Consider the following 25,690-nt stretch of genomic DNA (forward strand, 5'->3'; position numbering starts at 1 on the left):
ACCCAATACCACTCTGATTGTTTACTTAATCAACATTTTGCAGAGAATGTAGATCTTAAAAAAGTAACATTCAAGTAGCTTTCAACAGAATCAAATTACATATGTGATTTGTGGCTTTTGGGTTTTTAATCAGAATTTGTTTTTGGAGATATTTGGTTTAAAAATGTACTTTTGGGAAATTGAGATTGTCACCAAACCCAGCCTCCTGTTCTTACAAAGGGAGGTGATAACCAACGGGAAGGACTAATAACGCTGCTCCTTTATAGATACACGGATTACTTCAACAATTAATTTGGCAGCCATAAAAGGCCGACTTCCATACGATAATTGGACCAGGAATTCTAACCATTATGTTTAGTTAACATACAGCGCTAAACTTTAAAAAGTAAAGTTTGGTAGAAGAAAGATCCATGTTGGCAAACAAAAAAAAAACAAAAAAAACGACATCTATAAAGTTAAAAAAAAACAACAACACAAAGAACTAGTGGATTTGTGGATATCATATCTTAAATATGGAGAAGCAGACTGGGGTCTGAAATGCCACGACTCTCTGCTAGCTGGAGGGCCACTTGCCCAAAAACTCCCAATTTAGTAAGAAAATACCCTGACCTCGGCAGCGAGCGCTCTCTGCCGGATTTCCGCCAGCTCCTCTTGTCGTTCCTTAGTACGTCTCTCCACCTGGGTTCTCTCCTCTTCAAAATTACTCAAACTGTAAAAGATTCTGCGTTAGATCACTGTACATTCAGCGAGGGTCACAGAAACACAACGAACGCAGGACACGGAGGGACCCCGCTCGTTTTCTGTCTCAAAGCTCAAGAGGACAGAACGGGAATGCCGTAGTCACGTTCCGCCAGCATTCTGTCACACAGAAACCCCATTCTACAACTTTATATGCCTTTAAACATGGCCTTTATGTATATAGTATGCACTGCATTGCACAATATCATTTAACACTAATTGCCGTAATTAAATACCAACAAGAAACAGATTCCCCCGATTACCGTCTGCCTAATGTGCTTTAGGAGTCACTGTATGACTGGGACAGGATTGCCCCTTGGGGCAAAAGCTCCTCACACCGTTCCCCTATAAGCACTCGAATGGGGCCTTTAGTCTATGAATTATTAGGGCGCTGGGATAAAAGTGTGAAGAACACCGTGCCAGATCGCTGTGAGTAGCAAACAGATCCATGTAGAAAGCATGTAATAAATAGAAAACATAGGAAACAAAATGCAGTAAGTACCATATGTGACAGAATTTCTCCAGATGCGTTTCATACTGTTTTTTCTTCTCTTCAATTTCTTTATAACACCTATAAAACCCAACGAAAAGATCAAACATTGGGATAGAACAACATTTTATTTGCCTGACCACAGTTGTATTTATCACCAATATAGCAGTCGCTCGCAGCACAAAATTACTTGACCAAAGATTTTCCATCAGACTCTGGACAGCCTGAGGATTATGGGAGTTGCAGCGGAAGAACAGTAGTGGTTCTACTATTCGGCAAGCCGTGATAAGGCGTAACCATCCAGTTGCTAATAAAAAGTCTTCTCTGATACTTACCGCTCATTGGCTTCAGACACCACCTTAATATTATTCTTTAGAGCTTTGATCTTTTCCTGATTTTCTTTCTTCTCTTGTTGATATTTTTTGACTTCATTCTCCAAATCTTGACTAAGCCAAGAGAGTTCTTTCTTTGTAATCTAAAAGAAACGCATATAAACACACATATGAAAGAAAAGTAACATTTAAATTCATCCACCCATCGCTCAGTTAAATTGTATTAGATTTCAGACTTCATCTATATCTTACAGATCAGATACATTAATGAATGATGCCATAAGGCACCGGTCCTCCGACTACCACATCAAGAGGGCAAAAAGCTATGAAAGAGTTTACGTTTCAAGGTTAAAAACAGATTCGCAAACTGTAACCGGCAGAAACAAAGACAAGGGAACAAAAATAAAAGTGTTAAAGATTTAGAAAGGACGTATAAATGCTGGAGATGGAACTGGTGGGTGAAGCAAAGACTTAAGTCTCCTTATAGAGTTCTGCAATATACTTTTATGCAATATTTACAGGTCATAGCTGTCTTTGTATACAAAAACAAGCCTATACTAATTATATACAGGATAGACCTTTAACATTTACCTTATTCTTTTCTATAGTGTCATTGATCTGCTCGTTCAGACTGACTATTTCCTCCTGACAGTGGCTCTGCAGATGCTCGTATTTCTCGGTGGCTTCTGACAGATGCTCTTGAAGAACTAAATGCTCCTTTTCCATACGCAATATATCACCCTATGGTACAGACCGGAACGCAAACACAGCACTGTTTTATTATGGAATTATGTATTAATTACATTAAGAAAAAACGGAAAGCCAAGAAACACCTTTTGCTTTGTGTGTGTGTATAATATATATATATATATATATATATATATATATATATATATATATATATATATATATATATATATATATATATATAATGAAAATCTGAGAAGCCTGTACTCACCTGTTGAGTTTCAAAGGGCTGAAACGGATCAGTATTCATATCATGTTCTGACACCTCTATATCTACCTATTAAAAGACAGGAACAGACTGTTAAAGCACGACTTTGCTTCAGGTGAAACGGGAACTCCAGCTCTACAGCTTGCCTTAATTTCGCTGGCACAAACATAATGTCATTTAATACACAATACAGGAAAAAACTAATTTAGAGAGCAAGCCTCGCCAGGCTTCCCGTCTTCACAACGGCTGCCATGATTATACCCTCTTTCAGTCTAAACACATCTAAACATGACCGAGGGCAGGAATAGCGGCACTAAGCGTGTAACGGAAGGACGCGGGTGGATGCTCTACCTTTCCTCCCCGTTTATTAGGCATTTGTGTGATTGGAGTTATACAAAAAGGATGCCCAAGATCCTCAATACTAGCCATCAAAAATTACTAAATCAAAACTTAATTAATATACCCCAAGGGTGTTCTATTATTAAATAAATAAACAGCAGTGAATAGATTAGAAATCCAGATCTCCGCGAACATTAGGTAGTAAGATCATAAACGTTCTCAGAGGGCCCTTTCTAGTAACAATATGTTACGTAGTATCGACGGAAATATAAGACAAAAAAGACACCATATTAGAAAGGTCATTGTATTTAGAAGAGGGGAGACAAAAAATTAATTAAACTAGTATTATTACAATAATAATAAAAAAAAAAAAAAATTCCCTCCCAATTAGATCCACTAAAAACAAAGTTTTTACTAACCGACTTTTACTAAATGACCGTTACATTTAATAATAAATAATAATTAAAAAAAATCATCCGAACAGGACTGAAACCAAAAATATATATATATATATATATATATATATAATATGGGAGACTAATCGTGCAGATCCCACATTTTGCTATCCTCCAGCGACTTACCTGCACCGCTACTATTGCCGTACGTTTATGTTTCAGTGGAACGGACCTCTGTTTATCCTTTCTCGGGGAGGAATCGCCGTCGCTGCCGCCACATGGTTTCTCATTAGCCCGTTGCGGATTTTCGTTTTCACACCGAAGTGTATTCACACTATCTACCGTAAAGGGGTCCACGTCTATACCTGTATTATAAACCCTATGAATATCTCCAGTTATAGAAGGTATCGGCTCGGTGTTGGGACTAACGGAAGTTCCTATAGTCATCGGCGGCAAAGTCCCTAGCGGTAATATAGGATATAGCGGCATATAATTAAAAGCAAGGTCAGTATAAAGGACTGGAGATGGATTAAGATACGTTATATTTGCAGTGCCGTCTGAATTATTACATATTACTTCATTAACGGCTTTATAAGATACGGGATTAAATTCCTTGGCGGTTGGGTTGAGTTGGGTTCTGTCCGTGATATTTTGGAGCAGAGCGGCTTGACTCTGGAGGCCAAGCAAATTGCCAACCGCTGCAAAACGCCTCGATTCCAGGAGGAAATCCTTCAGCCCTCCAGATTCATCTACCAACTGGTGTGTTTCTGCGGGGAACTCTCTATATTCCCCAGCCAGGATCTCATCGATCTCCAGAGGGCCGTGCTCCTCCAAAATCAGAGAGAAATACCTGGGAAGCGGAATAAAATATTATCAAAAATCACACAAAAAAAAGGACCGGGTCTCAAACAACAATACTCAACATTTTGACTTTTATGACCAAGGGAGAGTGTGCGCGGCTGCAGCGGAACTAAGAAACATCACAAAACAAACATATCCCGGGAACAGACGTCACTTTGGGCAATCGCTGCCGTATGATTGTCCCGGTCTGGCAGCGACAAGCAATTTCCAGCATCGTTTCCTCTCGATCTCCGGGGGGGGGCGGAGAGGAAAGAAAAGCGAAGGAAGAGGAAAAGGAGGAGAAGAGGAGTTTTTGCTAGACCATTTCAATGGTGGACAAATAGGCTAACATAATAATAATAATAATAATAAAAAATACAGATTAAGTACACCACACAAAATACACTCGCATATCTCATCTATCAGTGTAATTGCTTCCCTTATGCAGACAGGGCTAAGCTATAGATGAAAAAAAAATTATTCCAATTAAAAGATCGTCAAGCGTGTTAACGATGGGGCAGAGTCTTACTCGTAAAGCGTTTCCCGGATGGCATCTGCACCGCTATCAAAATGCCGCAGGTAACGATTTCTACCGAAGTCAGGACCATAGAGGATTTCAAATTCTTCTACTTGGTGGCGCAGATATTCAGGGACTATAAAGGGTTCGTTTGGATCCAATAGGCTTCTGAGGATTGGAACAATTGTCAGCAATTAATCAATAAACGAAGACGTGGTTTACTAAAGCGTACAGTATACTTACATTCATTTATTCAAACATTCAATAACTTATACTTTTTGTTTCAAAAATTGATGTTTCTGATTTTATCATCCCAAAGGGGACGAGCAGCATATTGGGGAGGAATTATACAGATTCCGAAACCAAGAATGACTGGCAAGACTTACTTTGTGCCAAAAAGCAAGGTCATTTTTTTGTTTTTTTTGCAAAAAGAAGTATACTTAGTGCAATTTTGGTTCTGTGAGCTTGGGATAGGTATTTGAAAGCTACTCACAGGGTGTTTTCTTCAGTAAATATGTCTTCTTCTTGAGACCTAGTGCTTACAGCCCCCGACAACATATAAACAGTCTGAAAAAACAAAACACATTTATTAACACAGCAGCATTTATCTGCACTAAATGGCTTTGACTTAACGTTTCTCCTGCTTCACATTATCATTCATAATTTTTCCAAATGTATCGAGCATATTCTAAGAGTCTCGGGAAATCAGGGCAGCCGTGCCAATGGGGGGGCTAAGCAGACCGCGTAGATCATATCATAGAAACATAGAAAGTGACGGCAGACAAGAAGCATTCGGCCCATCCAGTCTGCCCAGCCTCTCGATACTTTCTTTAGTCCCTGGCCTTATCCTATATCTAGCTTGGGCTCAAGCCTATCCCACGCTTGCTTAAATGTCTTCACTGTATTAACATCTACCACTTCTGTTGGAAGGCTATTCCATCCACCCACTCCCCTTTCAGTAAAGTAATATTTCAAGCTGTTACCTTTAAACCTTTGCCCCTCTAGCTTAATACTACGTAGTAAAAGTTTCATAACCCACTACAGTTTTTTTTTTTTTCTTGTAGAAGAAAAAAAAACAGAAAACCACACATTAAAAACATGATAAAACCAACCGGAAAATAAGAAAACAAAAATAAAAAAAGCACAACAAAACACCTTTGGCTGATTCTGTTTCTTTTTCTTGTGTTTGTTTTTCACTTTGATACATTTAGTCTAAAGAAAGAAAGAAAAAAAACATGCATTAAGTATTAAAATAATTAAAATAAGCAAGCTAACTTAACAACAAATACGAGATAGGTAAAAGCTTCCGTAAGCCATGAGAAGAAGAAAATCATTTTCAAACGTTTGATTTTTAGAGTACTAGATAACAAATGTTAGAATACGAGGCATACAATCTTAAAGGGAAACCGGAAGACTTAGTAGTCAATGTTTTTAAGAACATCTTAAGAAATACACACTTACTGGCTGAGCTTCATTTGAGGATTTTACTCTAAAATTATAATATGGCGCATCTGTAAGAGAAAAAAATAAATAAATTGCATTTAGAGTCAAGCTCTGTTCCGCAAATAGAAGTCTCTAACTCTCAGTGTCAACACTTTGGTAGCCCAAAAGCACATTAGCCCTAGTATTACTCACCAGGCTAAAATGAGACTAATTATTCCTCACTAATACCAGATCTAATGCACACTTCTTGATCCCGGGTCAAAAATGGTAAAACCTCTATTTTAAGCTCATGGCTATCGATGCCCTTAAAATGGATAAAAATGTCAGGCGCCAAAAAGTTACGCTTCAAATAAAATGCTTTGAAGGGTTTTCCTAAAGCAACACCGTTGTAGTAACCACTAATAAGATTGTAAGCTCTTTTGAGCAGGGCCCTCCTCACCTGTTGTCTCTGAAAGTCAAATTGTTATGTTATATATACTACTTGTTATGTCCTGTCCACGCTATATAAAACAATAAATAATAATGATAAAGATACCTTACCCATCTGTGTAAAGTATATATCTAAGGCCCCTTCCAGGCCTCCATATAAGAACTTCCCCCTGTGTTCCTCCAGGAACCAGATGAAGCAGCGGAAGGACTCTGGATCGTTTAGTTTATCGAGGATTTCTTTTACGTCGAGATCCACGATGTCGAAGTCCAGATACCTTCCGTACGTCTCGTTCCACGGATTAATCAGAGCCTCAAAGTTAAGTTTGCCAAGCAATTCTTCATTGCAAACATGAAAGTTTCTCGCTGCTCGCAAACCTTAAGAAACAGACAGAGGATCCTTAAAACAAAAACAATATTCCAACTCCCTTCAATTCACAGATGAACCCAATGGTTATTAAAAAAAACCAAAAAACTTTTATGAAATATCTTGATTCATACATCTAGCCGCGAAGAAGCAGTGGGCTTTTTCTTGGAATAAAGACCAATTCTGATGTTATAAAAAAAAAAAATCTTATAGTTTTAAGTATTTTTATATTTTTGGGGTAAAATACCAAAGTTACTGTAACATTATAACAGAAACCGGCACGCTCAGCTCTTTCTACAACAAAATACAAGTTACCTGCTACTTCAATCGTATTTATCCAGTTATCCAGCTCTAAAGTTCGGAAATCACATTTTGACAGCAGGTAAAGAAATATTCTAGTTTTCACTCTATGGTTAAGTTTGTAGAGGTGTTTCAGGAGGAGCGTCATCTCTTCATGCGGATAGTTACAAGACGTATCAAACGAAAGCGCGTCGAGTTCCTCCTCGCTTATAATTTCCCATAAGAGTAATAGGTCCTGAAACTGTTCGGTATCAGAGAGTCCAGACTTAATTAACGCTTCTTTCTGCTTTATATGCTCTAACATTATTTCGAAAGGCACAGTATCTGTAAGAGAGGAGAAAAAGGTATTACCAATCACTGGACATTATATCCACAACATTTATAAAATATATATATAATATATATATACACACACACACACACACACATATATATTACACACACAATATAACAAATGGCAAGGAAAAATAAAAAAAAGCATTTTATGAAAACAGTATTTAAATCTCACACTAAACAATCTTATAAGTAAGTTTTTAATTTAAGATGCTGCCAAGTTATGACTCAGTGACAGGGGCAGGTAGCCCCCTACTAGAATACATTTCAACCCACCTGGTTAAGTTTCAAGGTTCATGTCTGGCAAAGTCTAACCATTTGACCCGTCTAGTCTGCCAGTTTTTTTTATGATGTAAAGACTTAATCAGTCTTCGGTCTTGTCTTAGGAGCAATATGCCTATTCCATACGTGTTTTAAATTACGTTACTGTATGAGCCTCTCCAACTTCTGCTGGGAGGTTGTTCCATTTATCTACCACTCCGTAAACGGCTTCAAGGACCCTAGAGACCTGCGGACGGACTGGTTGCATCTGTATTCTGCAAGTACTACATTGAAACATAAGCAAGGATGCCAGTCCGTTGAGCATTATAGTTTTAGATGTTCTTTCTCTCTCTTTACGAAGCATTCTCACATCATTCATAGTTACCAGCAGATCCACTCAAAGCTCCCATTTTACTCACTTTTATAATCTACGCTAGGGTTTTTCTTATGTTTTTTCTGCTTATCATCATACGGCAATTTTAGCTCCTCTTCCTCGGCTATTTTCTTGCGTTCGCCTTTATTTTCTAGTTTAATTTTTAATTTCTTGTTGCTAAGAGAAAAAGGAAAGTCAGTTTGAGCATATTCATCTAACATTACACTTCATTTAATGAACTCGTGGACTTCAAAACATACAACATGAATTACATCTCAGCAAAGTGAATTCTATTTCTCTATAGCTGAACCATTACCTGACAATCCCAGGGGAGCAAGGACACGCCGGATGCTGGTTTTATAAATGTGTCTATTATTAGGATTAAAAGGGACACTCCGGCTCTAACCAGTTAAAGGTCCCTTTTTAAGATTCCATGTGGTTCCCCACCGCAAATGAATGGTGTTCTCTATTATGCATTATTTCTTTGAGAGGAGGCAAGAAACACTATAACCTTACCTATATAATCACTTTTAGTTCTGACGACTGATCCATAATATATGATCAATATATAATAGAGCGCATTAAGGGGGTTGTTAATCACTGGCTTCGCTGTACTTGGTGATTTAAGGGCAGAGGTGGCGTAAAACACAGTCAGCAAGTTTCCCAAACTTTCCTTCTAAGATTACAGCGTAGTAACTAACGCCTTTGTGTTTTATTACGCAAATATTCAATTTAACACGTTGCCAACAGGGTAAAAAGTCATTCTTTTAAATGTAAACCTTTCAAATTATAAAGGCATTTTTTTTTTTTTACACTGTGTAAATGACGCAACTTTTACACGAAAACAGTATAAAAACATACCCCGATCCCGTCGGCTTGGGTGCAGGCTTCGGAGACTCTCGCTTTTTAACAATTTTATCTTCAAACTTTAAAGACAAGGAGAAAAATAATAATAAATAAATATATATATATATTGTTAAGAAATCAATCACTTGGGAAAATCCCGTTTATCTGACAGTCTCGCTTTTTTCACGTTCTAATAACATTGTAATTGTCGGGAAGAGGATGACCCGTTTCATATTTACCTCGCATTTCACAACTCCAGTGCTATCAAAGATTACGATGAGACAGATGCTACCCTTACAGTCCGGCGTAAGACAAGGGCTTCTTAGGAAATCCTGCATGGGCAAAACACAAAATATCAATTAGAATGTTTGTTCCTTCGTAAAATATCGTGAATTATTGCTTATAACAAAAAAAGGAGAACACTGGGGGGCCACAGAGTTAATGTAGTAAATATCGGACAATAGACAAGTTCCTGTTACACGCAAACTAAATGCGTCCGGCAAACCAGGTCAAGCTGTTGACAAACCTCATCTCCAGTATAGAAACCACTGAATCGAGACGTTGACGTTTTCTTCCCGTTACTATCCCTCTTTAAACACACGAGCGGGAAGAATGAAATAAAAGCATTCCTTTACCTTGTCGGTTTTATCAGAGTAAGTGCCGGCCTTCAGTTTCTTCCAGCAACAAATATGAAACTCGACTTTACAGAAACGGCAGCACAGCATGCGGATGAAACCCTGAGATAGAGGGATGCGTCGGTTACTCGCGAGTCACACTGACGAGGTCATCACACACTGACGAGGTCATCACACACTGACGAGGTCATCACACACTGACGAGGTCATCACAATGGCTTCTATTTATCGTGCTACCATACGTCAGCTTCCTTTCCAACAATATTGCTACATTTTTTGACTAGCATGAAATTCTAAATGTTTATATAATGTAAAAAAAAATGTTTACCTTGAAATCCGGGTCGGTGAAATAGATTTGTTTCTTAGGCAGGCCGAGACATGGCTCGTAGCGACAAATTGCTTCGGGTTTGGGTGGAAACTTGCATTCTTCTATACACCTCTCCAAAATCAACTGGGGGGGGGGGGGGGGGGGAGAGAAAAATATCCCAGTTGGAGATAACCGTTGGGTATATCACAGAAAAGCCGTTAAGCCAAAGGAAATATACTTGACTATTTCTTTAATTGGGACCTATACTTCAGAACCGCACGCAACTATCGGGACAGGTTTACAACAAATATGCCGTCCAGGACTGCCGACGACGCATCTCTATTGAATTTTTAGTTAACGCACATGCCAAGATAAGTTACCCAACATGAAGCAAGAAAATATGTGTGTGTGTGTATGTATGTATGTATATGTATGTGTGTGCATGTATGTATGTGTATGTGAGAGAGAAGAGAGTACACACATTTTCTCTATTATATGAAAAGTTTAGTGTCCCAAGAGGTTCACTGATCTTATCTGCTAAGCATGAAATCATACTGAAGAAATCAGATAAACTCCTTTATTCGCTCAGTAAATCGCTCGTCCGCACCCATGTCGGGTTTTACCTTTAATTTCTCTGGTCTGCTCTCTTCAATGACAACTGACGTAGTCGGCCATGTTAGGAGCCCCGGCACAATCTTATGCGCCACCATGGTCTGTGATCTCATATACTGGTTTAATGCATCTGAAAACCTAAAGAAAGCAGATCCCTATTTAATTAGGTGGACTCTTGTTGAAAAAGTTCCTAAAACCTGCAGAATCCATTTGCAAGATGGACATCACAGAACGCTAGAAGGGACCGAGTGGCGACCCCATGCATTATATGGCTTATGGCAGCTGGAGAAGGGGAACTTCCAAATGTTTTCTTTATTACAATTAAAAATATTTCTTTCTTCATGTTTTTATACAATATGTTTTCAGGCAGCTGCCTATTAGCCTATAGTATGTGCTATAGCTTTGTTACCTTAGCCCAATATGACAGACACTGATGCCTAATACTCCCTGGAATAAACAATTGAATGGCTGCATCTTAATGACTCAGCTGGACACTCTGGCTAAAGGAAGTCTATGGAGCAACAGACTTCATTAGCACTGCCATAAAGCATCAGCTCAATGTGGTGTCTGAGCAGGTAAAATTACCCAAAATATCACATGACTGACAGCAATGGCCGCCTCCAGGTCTGCAGATAAAGGGTGTTTATAAAATTAGGGTTTTTTTTTGTCAATTTCTAACTATATTACTGCATACAGCGCTGGGGTTATTACTGTATAAAGCACTAGATGCTATGCTCAAGGAGATCTTTCCATGGGACTTCCCCTTTAACAGTAAAGATAAGGTGGGGGGTTTTAAGAAGTATAATCTGTTTAAATCTATAAAACAGCATTTACAGATTTAGTGTATGAAACTGTAAAATTTAGCATTTGGGGGAAAATCTCTCGGTTCAGATTTGGAGAAGCTTCGTAAGCAGAGCAGATATTCGAAGGGAACCCAAAAATGAATAACGAAATCTTTAGTTGTGAAACTTCTAAATCCCTCCCCACAAACGTTCATTCTGTTTAAGGGTTAATCTTACCGGTTCTGCCTGAAATACACATTGCCGATTCCATAGACAGCCAGACAGTTAAACCTCTCCTTGCTGTACTGCTGTTGGATATGTTTGAACTGGTGTTCAGCTTTTGTTAACTCCTAAAGGAACACAGAGAGACACAATTTGGATAAAGGTGCGCGATGGATACAAATACAATCACTTTAGATGTTTAATTAGGAGTAGGTCCATAAAAGAAGCCCCAGTTAGGGGCAATCTCCATTAAATGCATGGCACGTTGTTTTTAAATGTATTTAAGTGGCCCTTTATTTTATTTTTATTTTATTTTTTTAAACATTTTAATAACCACGGAGTTAAGCATCAAACTGGCTAATTTTATATAATATACACACAAACAGCAAAGAAGGTGGTGAAAAACGTCTATTTTTTAACCTTAACATTTTCTCCTTAAAAAAATACACAAAAATACTCTGCTCTCATGGATATCAGTTAGGAGCCAGCTTTTTTCCCCCCATATATTACCCAACCTGGCGCCCATGGTTTGTTGAGCCTTGCCGTACGCTAACATATATTCACACACCCTAACACCATACAGTAACACAAGCTAACATTCTATGCTTATGTACACACATGCTAACACTATACACACACACACTCAACTACTACACGCAGACATACACACATGCTACTGCCATACTGTGACACAAACGTCACACACGCTGTTATACACACACTCGCTAACACTATACATATATAAACACTAAGTAAATGGACACACTGAATCTTGCACTTCAACACAGTAGACATACTGACTCTGGTACTGTACATATAGCACACATACACTGGCACTAAAGTATATACACACACTCACATACTGACTCCATTCCTATACATAAACACTGGCTTTAACACTATAGTACACACGCACTCACATACATTACTCCCAGTCTGTCGAGCCCAGATATAAAATTTTGGGGTTGCTTAGAAAAGCACATTTTGTCCATTAAAATAACATGAAATGAATCAGAAATCCAAAGCAGACTGGGTTTACAACAACAACAACAAGTATTTATATAGCATTTTTCTCCCGGTGGGACTCAAAGCACTTTACAGGTATATGCATACGAGTAAAAGAGTGAATTATCCGAAGGATTGGGAGAAAAGATGGGTTAATGTTGTAAATGACTAGTGTAGCTGGAAACGGCTGATTCTTTTAATGGAATCTCTTCATAGGCGAACAGAGACCCTTTATCACTCCCATCACTCCTGTGTTCCAATGTCCCTTTATCACTCCCATCACTCCTGTGTTCCAATGGCACGTTGTGTTCGCTGATCCAAGTTTAAGTTTAAAAGGCTAATTGATCGTTAGAAAACCCTTTCGCAATTATGTTACCGCTAGAAATGTCCTTGCTTTCCAGCGACCCCAAACTTTTAAACAATAGTGTGTGTGTGTGTGTGTGTGTGTGTGTGTGTGTGTGTCTCTCTCTCTGTTTTCAAGCATTTGTTATTTTAGACTGAGGCTGCTGGGAGTGGCTGGAAAGGAAGTGAATTTACTTTAAAGGAGCGGCCCTTTCTTCACCTTTACAATCTGGTTGGAAATGTATGTAGTGTGTCAAAGCAGTCTGTGAATGTGCTCTCAATAACAAGATACAACACGGGTTCAAGACGCAGGGCTCTGCATACGCGACAAATAGGTGTGCGCTTACTCAATCTTAAAGTAAAAACAACTATTGCATTAAAAAAAAAAATCTATGTAGGCAAAAGGTTAAAATATGGCGGGCCATAGATTAGTAAAAAAGTACATTCAGTCTGCCATCTAATCAAACCGGTAATAACCATTATAAATACATAATAAATCTTACCGCTAGAGAATGAAGTAACCGCTTATTGCTCCTCCACATAACCACACAGCGATATAACAGTAATTCTAAACGGTCCGCTTAAACCTAGCGAGTGACCTAAAAACGTAACAATATTCTTCCAGAAGTTCTACAACACGTACAGCCTGCGTTACTACTCACCTCGCACTGCCCAATGCCAAGAAGGGCATTAGCGTAGCCATACCGGAGAACGGCAGAGTCCGCATTAGAGAGATGAAGCTCCTAGCAAGAAAATATATATATTATAGAATAAGACGCATACATTAATTATAAAAAACGCTATCATTAAAATATAAAATAAACAAACGGCGGTAAGAGGAGAGATTGCGGTGGAAGAATTGGATAGTGATTTTCCCAAACCCAAGGAACGGCTCCAGCACTGGTTCTGGGAACAGATCCCTATAGCATACATGGAAAGCTTGGACACCAATTTTAATGGGGGTGCTTCCCTGCCACAGATTGGCTGCTTAGAGGAGGGCAACTGCAGCTCTTCTGTGTCAGGCAATTGCTTTAATTTTATTTATTCCTTTTGCATAGTGATCACAGAGAGTATTTTAATTCTTCTATAGTGGGGGTGTCAGGAACAGTAAAGTATGCCTTTAATAGCATATAAGGGTTAACGGTTAAGGAAGAGGTTAATATTCTGTGGGTTTTATTTTTTTTTTATTTTTTTTTTAAGTTATTCTTTGTATACACAAGTGTAACAGTAACTTTATATCAATACAAGAATGTTCCAGCACAGATTAACGTGTCCTTGAACCTGGGATGTGAGAAAGAGTCTTCAGACTGAGGAGATAGGGCGCACAGCACAGGAATCCTGGTTAATTCCTCTAGTAATCTAGTTTATTACTCTAGTATTATTCTTGCCCCGTCAGTATAGCAGGTATAAGGTCGTGGACCCAGGCAAAACTGCTGTTTCTACTTACAAAGCACAAACAATTTTCCCCATTATATATATATATATATATATATATATATATATAATGAATAATGGGGAAAATTGTTTGTGTGTGTATTATATATATATATATATATATATATATATATATATATATATATATATATATATATATATATATATATATATATATACACACACACACACACACACACATATATAATTTTTATACATAACCCCCAATATAAAAAGATTACAGCTATCCATATCAGAAGGCATTGGATAATGAACAGTGCCCACTAAGTCACCACGTCCGAATATATTTACCCTGATGTCCGCCTGTTCCAAGACATCCAGGAGCCGAGAAAATATTCCCTGCGCGCTGTGGAAGCGCTGGTTTTCTAGGGCTGTATAGCCTTCGTATACCTGGGACTTCACCAAGTCTATCAACGCCGGCAAATCCATCTAAAAAAACAGTAATAGTAAAATAATCATAAAAAGTAAAGTAATGATCCACTTTGAGCACACGGCCCTAACTTACACTTATACCAGCGTCCTTCCCTACAGCAGCACTTTTACCTCTTGTATAATACACCCCCAACTCCTTCTAGATTGTAAGCTCCTTTGTGCAGGACCCTCCTTACCTCTTTTCTGTAAGTCGAAAGATAAGCAATTTACTACCTATGTCAAGTTTACCCATTGTACAGCGCCGCGGACTATGACGCCGCTATATAAAACAAAAAATAATAATATCCCCCTTTATAAATGATCAGTATAGTGTCGGAACAAGGAGTTAAAACGCTTACTAAAGCATACCTTTGCATTTTACAAAACAGCAAATCTAAAAAAAAAAATATATATACTGGGCATTTTTATCCTTTATAAAGGGACCAGCGTTATCTGCTCAATTTCCGGCCCTAAAGTTTCTCTCACCCACCAAAAGGTTGCAATTAGCAACAAGCAAGTCAACAACAGGAAAGCGTTTAGTTGGGGGGCTGTTAATCATGCAGACCCCAACAAAGAGGTGCACTTACACATAAAGGTGCGTTTCTAATAGGTATGCATTTATTATTTTCAGCAGTAAACAGTCATATTGTTCTATTTAGCGTACAGAACTGTAAATGTAGAATTTGGGAAGAGCGACTGAACTTCTTTATTACCAACAATAACAGTGCGTCTTAAACGTCCCATTGAGCCCCTACCTGTGGAGACCTGCAGGTTATATTGTCCAGGGTCCCGTTGGAATTTACGGCGGCAGATTCCCTATAAAATATATTCACGTTAAATAGGTGTAACCAGCGCATACTCTGGGAATTTACAGGATAAAGCTGGAAAATAATAAAAGCAGGGGGCTTAGAAATATTGCTGTGATATGGGTCAAGCAGCCACGATAAGGCACCCAACACAGAGCAAGGAAACAACTACTTCATTCAGTTAACCCTTTACAAACGGCATTATAAGAGCCAATAAACGTGCAAACATAAAGGGGGCGTCCCACGGGTAGAAAAATATCCAGCGCTGTATACAGTAATGTAGGTTATCATTGAAAAAAACCCCGGTTTTATTTCCTTTTGTTACAATAAACTCCCTTTAGTAAGCTCTACCACCCCACCGGGCTTATTGTTTACGGCAATCTTAATGAAGTCCGTTCCTCCATAGACTTTTAATAAAAACAAAGTGTGGCTGGGTGATTGAGACCGGGTCATTCTATTTTTACCAAAGTCTTGCTCTAGTAGGAGGAACAAAGCTAGAACGCATACAAATGGCCAATATGCAGCTGCACAAAAATAGTATGCAAAAACTAAAACTGTTCTATATAAAAAGAAGAAAAACTACTATTTTTGAAAGCTTTATTTTTTTTTTTAACGAGATACTGGTAATAAAAAAAGCCCTTTAACGAGTAAATATAACAAAAAACTAACCTTATTTTGTCACAGCCTCCACTTTTACCTTTGGATTTTCCTTTCCTTGTATTTTCTCCTAAAACAAAAACACAAGGTGGTTTTTTGGTTGTTTCGTTAACAGGGCTTTCACCAAAAATGCATAAAAATATCTGTCAAAAACCCCTTTTCACATTAAAAAAAACTGTTGTGCTGGGCTTTTTTTTTGGGGGGGGGGGGGTTCAGACAGCCAGACAAGGTTATTTTTTCTCCCCCAGGGTATAGCTCAATTAGCTTTCCCATTCCAGCTCGATAGAGTTTTCATCAGCTAACTGCGCATGTATGTGTTTAACTTCCCAGTACCAGTGCTATCAGAAAGGGGGGAAAAAGACAAATTTCAGCACAAAAAGGGAGTTTTTATTCACTTACCGGTGAAGCTATCGGCACTTTCTTTATTCCCCATACTCTTTCCTCCAGAAGGCTGCTAGAAAAAAAACAACAAAAAAACAGTAACTTTTTCCAACAAACGACGCGCTAATGAAACAAGAGGAGAGCCTTCCACCGGCATTGAACGTCTTTATATCGAGGCACTGCGATGGCTGAGTGAAGAAAGCAAGCATTTTGATCGCCTTCAAAGTTTATTTCAACGCATGAAATACGTCAATTGTTGTCAAGGCATTAAAGCATTTAAGATGGCTCGACTGTCCCTTTAAAATAACTTTCAATATTTGTCCACCGTGTGTCATCTGCAGAACACAATACATTTGCTAACAAATTACGAGTAAACATTGGCTTGCTTATTATAAACTAATCTTTTTTTTTTTTTTGTAAAAACATAATGCCTGGATACTGGAACAACAAGAAATCAGCTATGATTACTTGGAGATGGGTTTATTATATATATATATATATATATACATATATATACACACACACACACACACACGTTTGTATAAATTAAGCCTGCAGACCATGATATAAAACGGTACCGTGTTAAATTAATTACACTTGGGACTACTTTAAATGTATAATATTCCTCAAGAGATCTATGTATTCTTGATGTTTTTTGTTTTTTTTTTGTTTGTTTTTATCTAATGCTATTCAATAAAAGGAATAATCATTAGCACAATTTTAAAACCATGGAATGGGGAGGACTAAGGAAAACCAAGCCAAATGATCGACCAGCAGTACATGTTAAGGAATGGAGTTTAGTGACTGGAGAAAGAGCCAAGAGAGACCTAAAATCTAAAAACACCCAACCAATGAAGCCCTGCGGTCGGTCATACCGAGGAGTCAAAGGGAACTGGCTTGCAACTAATAAAAGGCCTCCCAGAGACCACCGACTCACTCCCAGGGTCAGATACCAGTCGACAACAAACGGGAAACAGAAAGTTAATGCTATGAATGGCGATTTCCCACGGATTTTAAGATATTCCCGGCGGGAGAGTTCCTATTTTGGTAATGTATTATGATTGCATTACTTAGCAGAATAAATGATTTATTTGATCAGAGGTTGTCTTATTATATAAACCCTTTAAAATGCACAACACCAACCAAAAGGACACACGAAACACTTATTGCTTAAATATATATTTTCTACACGACCGTGTTCCTCTCCGTTACCTTAATTACGGAGTCCTCTTCAACACCGGAAGATATATTCTTGCTTTCTGCGAGGTCAGTTGAGGAGGAGAACTGAGCAGCAAGTCTGAGAAGAGGTAAAAGTAATACGTTGGAGCGTTTTAATTCACTGCCAAGTGTGTGACGCATGTCTGAGCAGAATGTGGTTTATTGTGCAAGCATAAAATAAATAGTCAGTTTTGTTGCAAGTCCGGCAGAACCATGGCAGGTAATTCTAAAAACATAATAAAGCGTTGGTGCTACTGGCTGCGACTAATTATGTCCGTACGCATCTGTCTAGAAGGCCAAAAAAAGTTACTGAAAAGACTAATTTTGCAAAATAAAAAAAAAAAATCTTTTTTTCTTCTTCAATGCACAGTACGCCTAATTAATGGAAACACTATATGGGATATTCCCCACCTATCGCTGGTTTATTTCAACAGAGCGATCTCATATTCAGAATCAGTAATGTTATGTCGTGGAACGTCAAAGCGATTGCTTTTTGATTTTCCGTGTGTTGTGCCGGAAATAATAGCTTGGTCCGCTCCACATCTCCCGCGTATTCTTCTGTTATTTACATAGCGCTCCTTGCAATACAAATATTCAGAGGGAACGGCAAAACTAGAACCGGCAGCCTGAGACGGACATTCTTATCCGTTACTCCCTCCTTCCTCCACTTCACGGACCTGCTGAGCGATCGCTCTGTGCACCGGCATAGTTTCGGTATCCGACTCGTACCTGAACTTGTTTTCGCTTGGAATGGCTGCTTAATCCTTAATACTTTCAGCCCTCTGCTAGAACCCTGTAGTACCCGGTGGGATCTCTGCGTCCTGCTTCTTGCCTGCTGTGGGATCTCCCCACCCCGGCTGGACACTTTCCGATTGAACTCGTTACTCATCTTGCTCCGAGCTCTGCCTACGGATTTAACCCTCACGAGGACTCCAAGGTCTCACGTCGGCGTACTGTCTCCCAATCTCTGCCCAGCCCTGAGAGACAATGCGATTTGTGGCAGCCTGTGGCATAGAGTCTCGTGTCTCCATCTCCAATCCAAAATACAAAAGCTGCCTGAACCAAGCAATCAGCAACTTGAGAGGAAAATTGGGGAATAATTGTGCATACCTTCAGAAATGGCAGATAAATGTCCCAACGGTACAGACAGCAGGTGGGGTTTTAGCCACTTTAATGGAAAAAGTTTTTTTATTCTAAAAGCAGCAATGGCAGCAGACAGGGCAATTGCTTATCAGCTTACGAACTATACATCGAACATCAATCCTATATATGGTCTCTTAAAGGGGCAGTTAAAATCACCTTATACATACTAAAGTATAATGTGAGTATTCTTATTTGCATCAATTAGCTGTAAATAATTAATATATACATTTTGAAGCAGTTTTGGCTGGCTTGAAAGCACTGACATGATTGTGCTTTCTGCCTGTATATCACAAACCAGATCTGGAGCAGGCTGGTGGTATGCTCACACGGCGCAGGAGATGTGCTCGGTGAAAAGCCTTCTCCGCAATGCAAATAGCTGGGACGTCGGGAAAAGAGCAAATGCATTCTGATGAACCCCATCATGCATTTGGACGGGAGAGAAATAATTTAAAAAATTTAAAAAATAATTTAGCACATGAACATGATGGCAGTATACATTAAAATGACAGTATACATTTAAATGACACAGCTGCAGTAGTTCCAGGAAACAATTATCTTAAAAGTTTGCTACAAGATCAGGTCAGTAAACAGAAGACCTACTTTACTTCACTTCCAAGTATTATGGTTTTCTTCTGTAGCGTTAGGCAATGTCCACAAACAGCATTAACATACATTATAAGGGAATATTATATATATATACACATACATGCATATATACATACACACACATACATACAGACACACATATACACACCGATGCGCCATAACATTATGGCCACTCTGGGTGGGATATATTAGGCAGCAAGTGAACCTCCTTTCCTAACACATTCATACCTATAGTACCCCAATCAAAACATCTGTAGGTTTAATCTTCCTCTTATTTACTAAACTCCGAGCCATAAGCGCACCTGTTAGCGCTAAATAAAAAATATACAGCTGAGCTGTTAAAGATGTTACTTCCCCGGCCCTGTGTTAAGGCTAATGAGTTTATTGCCTCTTTAATACGCTTGTTTTTGTTTCGCTATCGTTTTTGTAACGTCCGTCCTTCACAATAAGAGTCAAATACATTATTTTCAGACACACAGCAGCCTCACCCATATAAAGCAAACAGGTAAGGCAGGGAACATGCAGCAAATATTTGGTTGCAGCCCACAAGGTGTGTGTGTGTATATATTTATATATATATGTCATCTCCAAGCAAAAACCAAGACAAGTTACATAAATTAAGTATTTAACATATTTCTTTAAACTGTATAGTATACTGTAAGGTATAACAGGAACTTTATGTTATGTGAAATGTTCCAGTTTGGCTGAACACAGTTGAATATGTCCTTGATCCAGGAATGCTGGGAGTCGGAGAGCCCAGACTGACGATAGCAAGTACAGCCTGAGAATGCTGTTTTTGTTAATTAACCACAGAACGTACTCCCTTTATTTGGTTAGAGAGAGATCTATAATCTCCCCAACTGACCGACAGCCCCAAATGGAGACTCTGGGGCTAAGGTACGCTTCAGCCACTAAAGCGCGCTTCAGCCCCAGAGTCTTCATTTGGGGCTATATAGTTGTGATTTGGGGCTTCGAGGGTCATGGGAATTGAGTTCCACCTAATTAAGTGCGGGTTAGCGACTCCGGTGTTGGCCAAATTAATGGACTTGAGCGGCATGGGAACGCAATAAATACAATATTTAACTCATTGCTACATCATAAAAAAAGTTTTACTGTGAAGGTTTATAACAAAACTTTAGACTTTAGCCACCAACCTTTTTTCTTGAGTTTGCTTCTTACTAGTTTTCTTCTTTTCTTTCATGTCTGTAAAATATATATATATTATACATATATATTATAAATAAATAAACCCCATAGAGAACGCATAGAAACTCTGTACTCGCCTTTCATCTCTTCCACTTGCTTTTGAAACTTTTCATGCTGCTGGAGTAGATCTCGTATGCCGTCCGGGCTGTCTTTGCACAGATCCTGCGCCCTCTCGTTAGACGCCAGCGCTCGCTCCTTCTCTCCGATTAAAAACAAGGCTTCGCAGAAGAGGTAGTGACCCTGTTGGACGAGCCCAATATTACATAGTAAGCGGGCGCTCGACATACGTGGAATGGACGAAAGAAAGCAAAAATCAGCTATTATCCCCAAAACCACAGAGGACGTAATACGTCGGGGCAAAACCAGGACTATAACGCAGAGGAAGCCGCATTACATCCTCCGCTGCCGTCACCAATCCCAGCTGCGTTTGCCGGCTGCCGCCGGCTGTCCCCGGGAGAAATTTGTAGTGCAGATTCACAGATTTAGAGGAAAAATACATAAAAACAAAACAAAAAAATAAAACAAAAGCTGATGTACATGATCCAAAACCTTGGCATACTAGGCGTTTCTGAAATCAGGACAAATGCCTAAATATATTTGTTTTCTAAAACGTTCCCTTTTTTTTTTTAAATCATAAGTAGTGATGGTTTATTTATGTACACAAGGTTTCCAAAGAATGGGCACAAAAAAAGTTGAAGGGCCTGCTCTAAATGCTGCTGAAATTACGCAAAAAAACAAATAGACGTATGTTTCCCCCAGCTTCAATGTTTTGAAGACGCGGGTAGATACAATGTGATTAAACGGATGAGCAGATAATTACCAGGCAGAAAACAAAATGTATACATTTGGACTAAAACAACGGAAGTAAACGGATAAGCAAACGGCGCCACTATCTCCGCACTTCGATGGATAACCAGAATAGTGTGCAGTCCTTTGGGCACTCGGCCAGGTAGGGGTTAACCAGAACACAAGTATCCGGAGATAAACCAGAACAGAGCTACGGGTTAACCCATACACAACTACCCGGGGATAACCAGAACAGAGCTACGGGTTAACCCATACACAACTACCCGGGGATAACCAGAACAGAGCTACGGGTTAACCCATACACAACTACCCGGGGATAACCAGAACAGAGCTACGGGTTAACCGATACACAACTACCCGGGGATAACCAGAACAGAGCTACGGGTTAACCCATACACAACTACCCGGGGATAACCAGAACAGAGCTACGGGTTAACCGATACACAACTACCCGGGGATAACCAGAACAGAGCTACGGGTTAACCCATACACAACTACCAGGGGATAACCAGAACAGAGCTACGGGTTAACCCATACACAACTACCAGGGGATAACCAGAACAGGGCTACGGGTTAACCCATACACAACTACCCGGGGATAACCAGAACAGAGCTACGGGTTAACCCATACACAACTACCCGGGGATAACCAGAACAGAGCTACGGGTTAACCGACACACAACTAGCCGGGGATAACCAGAACAGGGCTACGGGTTAACCCATACACAACTACCCGGGGATAACCAGAACAGAGCTACGGGTTAACCGATACACAACTACCAGGGGATAACCAGAACAGGGCTACGGGTTAACCGATACACAACTACCCGGGGATAACCAGAACAGAGCTACGTGTTAACCGATACACAACTACCCGGGGATCACCAGAACAGAGCTACGGGTTAACCCATACACAACTACCCGGGGATAACCAGAACAGAGCTACGGGTTAACCGATACACAACTACCCGGGGATCACCAGAACAGAGCTACGGGTTAACCCATACACAACTACCAGGGGATAACCAGAACAGGGCTACGGGTTAACCCATACACAACTACCAGGGGATAACCAGAACAGGGCTACGGGTTAACCGATACAAAACTACCCGGGGATAACCAGAACTACGGGTTAACCGACACACAACTAGCCGGGGATAACCAGAACAGAGCTACGGGTTAACCCATACACAACTACCAGGGAATCACCAGAACAGAGCTACGGGTTAATAGAACACTATTAAAAGGGAACAACCAGAACACAGCTACATGTAACCAGAACAGAGCTAACTGGGTATAACTTGACCTAAACTAGGAAAACTCCCTGCTAAACAGAACTAGAGCATTACCTGAACACAGGTAAACAGAACAGCACTAACTGGAGGTACACAGACAGGAAGCACAGAACGGAAACCGTCTAATAGCAACTTTCCGCGTTAATAAAAACACTTAAAACTACTCACCGGCAGTAAGCACCGCCAATGGGATCGCGGCTATAGCAGTGTCGAGTACCGCACAGCTCAGCAAGAAGCCCGGGACCCAGCACCAAGCGCGCGGATACACCACCCGGATCACGTGTCCGCGCCAGCTCGCCCTCTCATTGGCTAAGCGCCCGGCTGAGTGACAGATGTGAGCACGGGACGAGACCGACGATGCAGTCGCAGATGAGTACTGCAGAACGTGCCAGCACTCGGACTGCAACTCCCAGCATCCTCAGCTTCACTGGAGCACCCCCTACTAGAGGGACACAAATGGCCAGCCCTTGCATTAAATATAACGGGCTACATAAGCGCAACAGCTGGGGTGACTGGGGCCTACGTCCCGCTATAACCAGAACTCCAGGCACCCTGCTAAAGTAACAATCTCACAGACTCGAAACCAGCCCTCAGTTTTCTGTCAGGCGCTTCTCGTAACGGCAGATTCGGTGTAAGAAACACACAAAGGGGAAGCCTCGGTGAGGGGGCGGTTATCTCGTTGGGCATATAATGTACGGCTGTATGCATGAGGTAACAGCAGGCGTCTGCCATCGCTAATACGCGCAATATCCTCACACCTGGAAGCTGTCAGTCTTGGGATCCGTTGAATGTCTTTTCGCATCCTCCTCACACAGAGATGATTCAATACTAATGAAGTCCCTTCCTACATAGACTTTTGTCTGGCTGGGTGATTAAGACCGAGTCCTTACACTGATAAGGAGTCAAGGTTTGTCTATGAGATTAAGCTAAAAAAACAGAGCAGAACATGCGATAAGCGCACAGCTGTCTGCGAACGTTCAGAAAGCAGAACCCACAATATTTTTTTACTATAAATGTTGGACTGGAGTTTAGCTTGTAACCTTAACCCCACCGGACAACTTCATAGGGGAAAATCTTATGTCATTCCTTATAGAGGTATCTGTATGACGTATCAACTACCAATGCTATATATATCTATATATTATAACTATCTATCCCACCCCAGGGATGGCGGGTATCACTGTGCTCAGGAGATGTTGCTGTAGAAATATTGGGGGTGTTTGGAAGTGACTTAAACCAGCAGCTCTAAATTTATAAAATATAGTTTGTGTGGGGGAACACAAACAAAATTACTACCACAATCTTTGGTCTGGGGGTAGAATTAGCGCATGGAAGTGTTTAGATACCTCAAGGTTTTTTGTTTTCAAAAATATATAAAAAAATATTTTTAACAGTCTTCAAAAAAGGTGTCCCAAATCTGACACTGGCCAAAAAAAACCACGAAAAAGACATTGGGTATTTTATAAATTCAGAAAAACAAACAACTTTTTTCAAATATTACATTTTTTTTTATAGGAAATTGTATCTAAAGAAAGCAATCCCCGTTCCAGTTCATTCCAAAGGTGTCTGTGGGGTTGAGGTCGGGCTCTGTGCGGCCGGTCAAGTTCTTTCACACCAAACTCATCCAACCATGTTTTTATGGCGCTCGCTTTGTGCTCTGGGGTACAGTCAGGTTGGGATAGAAAAGGAACTGTTTCCAAAAAGTTGGAAGCAAAACATTGTCCAAAATATCATGGTATGCTAAAGCATTAACACTACCCTTCACTGGAAAGGGCCCAAACCCCTGTTTTAATTGTGTCCCAATACTTTTGACAAATAGGTGTGTGCATAGCAAGGCCCATATAGAAATGGTTGGATGAGTCTGGTGCAGAAGAACTTGACCTCAACCCCATCAATCACCTTTGTGATGAACTGGAACGTAGATTCTGAACCGGGCATCTCATCCAATATCAGTGCCTGACCTCACAAACACTCTACTGGATGAACGGGCAAAAATTCCCACAGAACCCCTGTCCCCAAAACCTTGTGGAAATACTCCCTAGAAGAGTAGAAGCTGTTGCAGCTGCAAAAGGGGGGGGGGCCAACTACATATTAACATCTATGAATTTAGAATGTGATGTCATTCCCTGCCTGTAGGTGTAATGCGTCAGGTGTCCCAATACTTTTGTCCATATTGTGTAGATAAAAATCCCTGGCTATTTCCCTGTAAATGTCAACCAATATCAGGTTAAAATAGCTTCCAAAAAGTTTAAACTACAATATAACACTTTCAGGCAGCAGCATTTTAGCCTTCTTACTGTTATCTGAGCCCAAACACCCTGACTCTTGATCATTGTTTGCCTGTGGGAAACAATAGACTGACTCAGCCTCAGACACTGACTAATGAAAGTCTACAGAGGAACAAGCTTTATTGCCATCTCGGTGCGGTATTAGAGCGTTAAACGGCTTTAAATTGGCTGGTTTCAAAGATGTCCCACATAGGGCAAAGACATAAACTGACCAGATGTCAACATTTTAAAAATTGTGCACTTCCCAAGTGACCTTATAGCCCCCAAGCAAACCTATGCACTTGTGAAATCACTGTTGTTGAACACATATTGGGGTGTTACACCAGGAGCTGTAAATCCATACCTGACATACTATGTGCGTGAACACAAAAATGAAGTTTTTGTATTTTTTTCACACACGTTGTACTCCAAGTATAAATTTACCGCTCCTTGTATATGTCACTGCCAAACAACATATGCGTTCCGCAACATCTCCTGAGCGCAGTGATACCCCACATGCATGGGTTTGTTAGGTTGTTCGGGGACTAAAAGGCCCTTTTTGAGAAGTGCATTTTTCT

At 39.9% G+C, this 25,690-nt stretch overlaps 1 protein-coding gene across 1 annotated transcript in view; it reads right to left on the minus strand.

Moving 5' to 3' along the window:
* The window catches only part of LOC149281464 (E3 ubiquitin-protein ligase TTC3-like), a 25,166-nt gene extending 6,489 nt beyond the window's left edge, over nt 1-18,677 (minus strand). The window contains exons 1-23 of the mRNA XM_089499306.1: nt 18,466-18,677; nt 17,783-17,867; nt 16,589-16,643; nt 16,202-16,259; nt 15,482-15,542; nt 14,607-14,744; nt 13,523-13,603; nt 11,529-11,641; nt 10,521-10,647; nt 9,195-9,287; nt 8,971-9,035; nt 8,156-8,286; nt 7,158-7,466; nt 6,590-6,853; nt 6,068-6,117; nt 5,100-5,173; nt 4,619-4,774; nt 3,436-4,099; nt 2,519-2,584; nt 2,152-2,301; nt 1,564-1,703; nt 1,241-1,309; nt 604-709 (exon numbers count right to left, since the gene is read on the minus strand). Coding sequence (XP_089355432.1) covers nt 604-709; nt 1,241-1,309; nt 1,564-1,703; nt 2,152-2,301; nt 2,519-2,584; nt 3,436-4,099; nt 4,619-4,774; nt 5,100-5,173; nt 6,068-6,117; nt 6,590-6,853; nt 7,158-7,466; nt 8,156-8,286; nt 8,971-9,035; nt 9,195-9,287; nt 10,521-10,647; nt 11,529-11,641; nt 13,523-13,603; nt 14,607-14,744; nt 15,482-15,542; nt 16,202-16,259; nt 16,589-16,643; nt 17,783-17,867; nt 18,466-18,677 — 3,267 coding nt within the window. The remainder of the gene's footprint in view (nt 1-603; nt 710-1,240; nt 1,310-1,563; nt 1,704-2,151; nt 2,302-2,518; nt 2,585-3,435; nt 4,100-4,618; nt 4,775-5,099; nt 5,174-6,067; nt 6,118-6,589; nt 6,854-7,157; nt 7,467-8,155; nt 8,287-8,970; nt 9,036-9,194; nt 9,288-10,520; nt 10,648-11,528; nt 11,642-13,522; nt 13,604-14,606; nt 14,745-15,481; nt 15,543-16,201; nt 16,260-16,588; nt 16,644-17,782; nt 17,868-18,465) is intronic.
* Between the last annotated feature and the right edge of the window lie 7,013 nt (nt 18,678-25,690).

The sequence above is a fragment of the Sceloporus occidentalis genome, unplaced genomic scaffold, assembly GCF_023333645.1.
Source record: "Sceloporus occidentalis isolate IW3139 unplaced genomic scaffold, rSceOcc1.0.p SCAF_132, whole genome shotgun sequence".
Taxonomy (NCBI): Eukaryota; Metazoa; Chordata; class Lepidosauria; order Squamata; family Phrynosomatidae; genus Sceloporus; species Sceloporus occidentalis.